The 7,500-nt window shown below is 45.8% G+C and overlaps 1 protein-coding gene across 1 annotated transcript; it reads left to right on the top strand.

Moving 5' to 3' along the window:
• The first annotated feature begins 2,166 nt into the window (after positions 1 to 2,166).
• On the top strand, positions 2,167 to 6,481 carry mlnr (motilin receptor). The gene is made up of 3 exons (XM_061681896.1): positions 2,167 to 2,264; positions 3,093 to 3,881; positions 6,049 to 6,481. The coding sequence occupies exons 2-3, from the start codon at positions 3,101 to 3,103 to the stop codon at positions 6,399 to 6,401; spliced, it is 1,134 nt and encodes a 377-aa protein (XP_061537880.1). The 5' UTR covers positions 2,167 to 2,264; positions 3,093 to 3,100; the 3' UTR covers positions 6,402 to 6,481.
• The last annotated feature ends 1,019 nt before the right edge of the window (positions 6,482 to 7,500 follow it).

Raw genomic sequence — 7,500 nt, 5'->3', positions numbered from 1 at the left:
CCCTTCTCTGTGTTTTGCTGACGAAAAAAATCTAGTCGCCTACGCCAGTTGCACATCTGGTTAAAAGGTTACTGCATGAACAGAAATATTCTATTCGTTGACAGTTTTGCTGCATTTTTCGATACGCCTCAACAGTTTTAAATACGATGGCCTCCATCCCTCTGTCAAAGGCTCTCATCTGCTATCAACCAACATTCCTCTGCCTCTTCCTGTTAGAATAGCTACGAGAGCAAATGTTAAACTTCTCAAGCATTCTGTGTCGTCACCTGCTAGGCTTTGTAATTGAATTAGCGTTCGCCGCAGTCATCACAATTCAATTCAGCAACCCAATTCTGTTGTCATTGCTCTTTTAAATACCCAATCAATCTCGCAACAAGACTTTCATCCTCCACTCAATTTCCTGTCCCTCACTGAGACTCCTAGAATCCTAGAATGCCCTAGAATAACAGGCCCAAGTGGTGGCGCCAAGTGTTTTTAAGAAAAACTTCACTTGTAATCCCTTTAGTCTTGGCTCCTTGAACAGTTAGGAAATCCTCAGATTTAAAACGGTGTGTGACAACCCAGTTTGCTTTGTTACCATATATCGACCACTTAATTAAGTTACCGGTTTCCTTGATGAATTCTCCGAACTGCTGTCGTCTCTTGTGGTCAATTTTGACAGGGCCATTATTATTGGTGACTTTAATATCTACATTGACAATCTTATCAAACTCATTTGCCCTGGAATTTTTAAATATCTGCAATTCTTTTAACCTAGTACACCGCGTTTCTGGTCGTACTCATAAACATAGACACACTCGATTTAGTTTTGACCTTGAACGTACCTCCTAACTCTTTAAACATGATTGGTTTTTCCTCTGACCATAAATGCTTTAATTTTGATGTACACCTGTATACTCTCCAAAGAATCCAGAATAATGAAAATATCAGAAATATTAGAATTTAAAAAAAAACTGTCTTGAAACCCGATACTTGCATATGAAAGATGTTTCTGCGAAAAAAGGTGCACAAATAACTTACTTTTCTGAATTAATCAATAGTAATCGAAATAATCCAAGGTTCCTCTTTCAAAGATCAATCACATTGTAAATCTCCCTCCTCCAGACATTCCTGTTTCATCTTCTTCTTACCCTTCAGTGCCCTCTTAAGACAGTAGCCCAAATGCACCCTTCCTCCAGTTCATGTGACCTGCTCCCAACTGAATTAAAAAAAATCTAAAAGACCCAGCTCCATATTCTGTTTCTTTCTAAAATCCTTGAAAAAGAAACTCAAAAAGTCACTGACCAACTGCTGACCCCGGTTGAGGATCATAATACAGTATCTGACAAATTTCAGTCTGGTTTTCTTCACAAACATAGTACTAAGAAAGCACCTTTTATGCATAACGAATGACATCCTCATGCACGCTGACAGAGGTGAGCACTCCATTCTGTGCCGCAACATTGACCATTCCATCCTACTTGATCGATTGCACAACTGGGTGGGTATTTCAGGTACATCGTTAAACTAGATTCACTCTTATTTAACAAATACATTTTTTTAGTGTCCATGTAAGCAATCACGACTCATACCAAGATCCCCTCCACTGTGGTGTCCCCCAGGGCTCTGTCCTCGGTCTAATAATGTTTTTAGTATACATGCTCCCTCTCGGTCAGTTGTTCAACTGCTTTCAGGAAATATCATACGAATGTTATGGTTATGATACCCATATCTATTGCTCTTCTAACCCTATAACTTTAACCGACTCACTGCCCTCCTTGAGTGTCTAGCTGCAACCAAAGAATGGATGACTCAGAATTTTCTCCATCTGAATCTTGACAAATCTTTGTCACCACTGCTACTCACTCTATTGGCCCCCCTCACCAGAATAAACCTTACTTAATTAATGCTCAAACGACTTAATAAGGCGCGCACTTGTTTTCATTCACAATTCAGTGCACAAGTAGGATACAGAAGAAATGGTCCAATGGCCATTTGGGCGTTTATTCTGTATCCTACTTGTGGGCTGAATTTATTTTAGTAGTCATGACAGACAGCTCACTAATAAGCTGATTTAGCATGTTCCCCTCACATACGTTCTTCTTCACTTCCTCCCGTTGTCATCATTTAATTAGGAGACAAGCTTCCCTTCAGAAGAAGAAGAGGAGGAGGAGGAAGAGGAGGAGGAAGAGGAGGAGGAGATGCTCTTCGCTTGTGTCACCAGATCCTGCAAATCGTCGTTCGTCGCCGTACCCCAAGTTGAGGTCCCCTCTTCAATTTTACAGGTAAAGTCATTTTTTTGTCCTTCGACTACACATGGATTACTTATTCTTTTTATGACTTGATTTGCAAAGACAGACGTGCTGATATTGATAGATCTCATTGTGAAGGTTGTAAAAGGGTACCTAATGAAGTGTCCTGTTTTGCCAGTGTTATAATGTACAATGTAGTTAATGTGGCCAGTGGGTACTTTTACTTGTATTTTGTATTGTTATTATAGTTTTTACTATTATCATTCATTATTATTGTACAATTATTATTCGCATATTCGTTTTATTTATTTATTTTAAATTTTTGTTTATTATTTATGTATTTATTTGGTCTCTGGATTTTTATTATTTGTTGGGTTTGTATCTCATTTATTTACATTATTTGATGGTTCTTGTGTTGTTTATATTTAATTTTTAACTCTGTTTGGGGTTCATCAGGTGCACTTTAAATGGTGTCGGCTGTGTGCGGACTCCCGTTTGACATGAGTTTGAATTATATTGGTTACTTCTGAACACAGCCACATCCCCAGTTACGAGGGTGTGCAGCACACTGGTGCACCCGCATTATCGCGTTTATTTTAACTTGCCCTCTCGACAAAATGTAATTGAATTTAAAGTAGTAGTTTCTAGTTTCACATTAATGGTGGAAGAAGTTTTGTAATTATTTATCTTGGTCAAATTTTTTTAAATCAAAAAAGCCTGGCATTTGAACAAGGGTGTGTAGACTTTTTAAATTTGAAAATCAGAAAAATTTATAATTTTACAATGTTCTCTTGATTATTTTCCAGAGCTGTATGTCATCACATTACGCCGTATGGTGTTTTTTTTTCCCCCACACTTCAGAAGCGACGATGCCCTGGACCAGACCCCAGGTGGAACTCCAGTCATCCGTGGCTGCAGACACTGCGGGCGTCGGCATCGTGGACCACCACTACGAGGGTTCTCTGTTCCCCACATCCACTCTCATCCCCGTGACGGTCATCTGCGTGGCCATCTTGGTGGTGGGTGTGGCAGGCAACACCATGACCATCCTCATCATCCAGCACTTCAAGGACATGAAGACCACCACCAACCTGTACCTGTCCAGCATGGCCGTTTCCGACCTGCTCATCTTCCTGTGCCTGCCCTTCGACCTCTACCGCCTGTGGAAATACGTGCCGTGGCTGTTCGGCGAGGCCGTGTGCCTGCTCTACCACTACGTGTTCGAGGGGTGCACGTCGGCCACCATTTTGCACATCGCCGCCTTGAGCGTGGAGCGCTACCTGGCCATCAGCTTCCCGCTGCGTACCAAGGTTCTGGTGACCAAACGGCGTGTCCAGTACATCATCGCCGCCCTGTGGGGTTTCGCTCTGGCCTCGTCCACGCCCACCCTCTTCCTGGTAGGCGTGGAGTACGACAACCACACGGCGGCGCGGGGCGGCGGCCAGTGCAAGCACACGGACGGCGCCATCCACTCGGGGCGGCTGCACATCATGCTGTGGGTGTCCACCGCGTACTTCGTGTGCCCCATGCTGTGCCTCGTCTTCCTCTACGGCTCCATCGGGCTCAAGCTGTGGAAGAGCAAGAGCGACGTGAGGGGACCTAGCGCGCTCGCCAGGGAACGCTCGCACAGGCAGACTGTCAAGATCCTCGGTGAGTGCACGCGCTCGCTCTCTGTGTTGGCATGTCACGGTTAAGGTGTTGTCAAATGAGCTCTAAGGACAAGCTTACGGTTTCAAAGGAGGGTGTCAAGCCACGGTTAGGGTTTTAAATCAGGGTTGTGATTCACATTAGGATTTCAAGCCCGGGTAAAGGTTTCAAGACAAGGTTAGGCTTTCAAATTAGCCTTCCAAGTCAAGGTTGTGGTTCGAAACAAAGGTATGAAGCTCAAATTTAGGTTTCAAGCCAGGGTTGGGGTTTCACATTAGGGTCGCAAGCCATTGTTAGGGTTTCAAATTAAGGTTTGAAAGAAGTGTCTCCAGCCTGGCTTGGCTTTCAAATTTGGGGTTCCAAGCTAGTTTTGCGGTTTCAAGGAAGGCGGGATAAGGTTTCAAAAGGCTATTCTAGTTCATTGCTTGGTTGGTTGGTTTTATAGTTTGGCCTTGGGGGAGGTCTCCACAAGTGATTTGTCAACCTTTGTCTTTGCGTCTCCCTGCTTTCACTTTTGTCACACACACAGCTGAGTCATGTGCATTTACGTGTGTGCGCTAATTGTTCTCGGTAAAATCAGCGTGACCGCGGCGTCTTCCGTCTTTTCCAGTGTTGTTTTGTTATTCTCATGTTGTCATTGTCTTGCATGAGGATATTGATGGCGTCCAATCGTCCGTTAGGCTTTCAATTGGACGGTCTCGCCCGGCTTCCTCCGTTAATGACCATTCATCAACTCTAACGACGCTTTTCACTCTCTTCTAATCTGCCGGCGCTTGTGCTCATGTGACGCCACATCGGCAGTAAATCTCTTTCGAGGCATATTTATAGCTCGTACAAACCACCCTCGAGGGTCCTCGAGGGTGCATGGGAGTTCGCCCAACCAGTCTGCATGTGTTTTGTGGACTTGGAGAAGGCGTTCGACCGTGTCCCTCGGGTGGTCCTGTGGGGGGTGCTTCGGGAGTACGGGGTACCGAACCCCCTGATACGGGCTGTTCGGTCCTCATATCCGGCAGTAAGTCGGACTCGTTTCCGGTGAGGGTTGGACTCCGCCAAGGCTGCCCTTTGTCACCGATTCTGTTCATAACTTTTATGGGCAGAATTTCTAGGCGCAGCCGAGGCGTAGAGGGGGTCCGGTTTGGTGGCCTCAGTATTGCATCTCTGCTTTTTGCAGATGATGTGGTTCTGTTGGCTCCATCGAGCCGTGATCTCCAACTCTCACTGGAGCGGTTCGCAGCCGAGTGTGAAGCGGCTGGGATGAATCAGCACCTCCGAATCTGAGACCGTGGTCTTCAGTCGGAAAAGGGTGCCGTGCCCTTTCCGTGTCGGGGATGAGATCCTGCCCCAAGTGGAGGAGTTCAAGTATCTTGGGGTCTTGTTCACGAGTCAGGGAAGAATGGAACGGGAGATCGACAGGCGGATCGGTGCGGCGTCTGCAGTGATGCGGACCTTGAATCGATCCGCTGTGGTAAAGAAGGAGCTGAGGCGAAGTTCTCGATTTACCGGTCGATCTATGTTCCTACCCTTACCTATGGTCACGAGCTGTGGGACGTGACCGAAAGAACAAGATCCCGGATACAAGCGGCCGAAATGAGTTTCCTCCGCAAGGGTGAGAAGCTCGGATCATCCGGGAGGATCTCAGAGTAGAGCCGCTGCTCCTCCACATCGAGAGGAGCCAGATGAGGTGGCTGGGGCATCTGATTCGGATGCCTCCCGGACACCTCCCCGGTGAGGAGTACCGGGCACAGGAGACCCCGGGGACGACCCAGGACACGCTGGCGAGACTACATCCTTCGGCTGGCCCGGGAACGCCTCGGGATCCCCCCGGAAGAGCTGGATGAAGTGGCAGGGAGAGGGAAATCTTGGTGTCCCTGCTAAAGCTACTGCCCCCACGACCTGACCTCGGATAAGCGGTAGAAAATGGATGGACAGATGGAAGTTAGATTAACATGACTCGTGAGGAACTGGCTAATCAACTGACTTTTCCGTTCTTCAGATTAATAGCACAGACTTGCTCTTTTGACACTGAGGTGGATAGCACGCTATTGAGCTGACACAAGCTAGCAGGCTCTCTATTACGTTTTGCTAAATTACTCAAAAACCAACCCAACCAAACATTTTTATACCTACCTGTGAGAAAGTATCTTCCAGTAACCTGATGATGATCCCCCAGTGGTGGTGGTGTTGGCCTTCATCATCTGCTGGCTTCCCTACCACATCGGCCGCAACCTCTTTGCCCAGGTGGACGACTACGACACGGCCATGCTGAGCCAGAACTTCAACATGGCCTCCATGGTGCTGTGCTACCTGAGCGCCTCCATCAACCCGGTCGTCTACAACCTGATGTCGCGCAAGTACCGCTCCGCCGCCAAGCGCCTCTTCCTGCTGCACCAGCGGCCCGGACCCCGAGAATACAACCGCCGCCTCCACCACGGTCGCCAGAGCCAGCTGAGCACCGTGGACCCCATCGAGAACCTGACGGGGTCCACCGCTGAACGTCTTCACCTCGCCGCCATCGAGCGTTGAAAGAAATGTCAAAGGGAAGTCCGCAAGAGAAAGTTTGCCACTTAACCGAGATTAATTGTTTAAAAAAAATGCTGCTGAAAAAAATGCCATTAATCTGTTCCAGCGCTGTTTTTTTTTCATTTTATTTTATTTTATTTTTTTTTTATGAGAGAAACAGCACTCTAAAATACTGTACTCTGTACTAAACATAATGGCATAATTAAATATCATTTTAAAAGAATGAATGTTTTTGTCACACTTTGGATCAATTGAATGGCATTTGTCCTGCTGCCCGCCTAGGCCACCAGGGGGCAATTAAAGACGGATATTCCGTACACGGACATCTGTACAGTACAGACGGCTCAGCTCCTCGCAGAGGATAAAGAATATATGACTGTGAGTACTGTGATATTGAATGTCTAAATGTGTTGCTGCACTTACTTAAAGGGTTACATTTATGGTTCCCAGTGTGTTTTAGCATTAGCATGAATCTTGCCAAATGAAGGCTAAGCTATATGCTTGTTTTAGATACACAAGGTGTAATTCTCCTAGTTTTATGTATAGTTTTGACTATGTGTACTTTTGCGCTCTTTCTGTAACACCCTAAGATGGCGCCAAAGCGCTGGATAATACAAAGGTATTAATTGGGGCAAAGGAAGCATGTCGAAGTGACACCTCTCAACTGGTTGACATCTTTGTATGTCGGGGAGGAGGTACGTTTAGCCCGGGTTGTTGCCAGGAGTACAGTAACACCTGCACTTCTGGTGCATAGTTTCGAAATCAAATCTTCTGTAAGCCATTTGTTTTCACCGGTAATGTTTGAAAATGAGTTTGAACATTATTATTAAAGTGTTTTGGGAGCATACTTTGCGCTATATTTGTGTTTTAAGCTATTAATATAGGTGTTCTAAATAAGTCCACAACTTTAGGCACACATGCACAGTCAAAATGAGAGGATTTGTGTTCATTTCCTTTTACATGTTAGCACGTGACAAACGTAAGACAACAAGACTGTACCATTTTTTTATTCTGGGGCTGGGGCAAGCGGTTTCATCGTGACTCAAACGCCAAAAAAACGGGAATATATTCTTATTTTGGTGGCGTTTATTACTTAGCCATC

Source organism: Phycodurus eques, chromosome 7 (assembly GCF_024500275.1).
Source record: "Phycodurus eques isolate BA_2022a chromosome 7, UOR_Pequ_1.1, whole genome shotgun sequence".
NCBI classification, from domain to species: domain Eukaryota; kingdom Metazoa; phylum Chordata; class Actinopteri; order Syngnathiformes; family Syngnathidae; genus Phycodurus; species Phycodurus eques.
The sequence above is the reverse complement of the archived record's forward strand: the minus strand, read 5'-3'. Positions and strand labels throughout refer to the sequence as shown.

Excerpts from the sequence above, each read along its gene's own strand:
- mlnr (XM_061681896.1), top strand. The coding sequence starts at position 3,101 with ATGCCCTGGACCAGACCCCAGGTGGAACTCCAGTCATCCGTGGCTGCA. Across the intron at positions 3,882-6,048 it reads GCAGACTGTCAAGATCCTCG|TGGTGGTGGTGTTGGCCTTC; the intron begins GTGAGTGCACGC and ends ATGATCCCCCAG.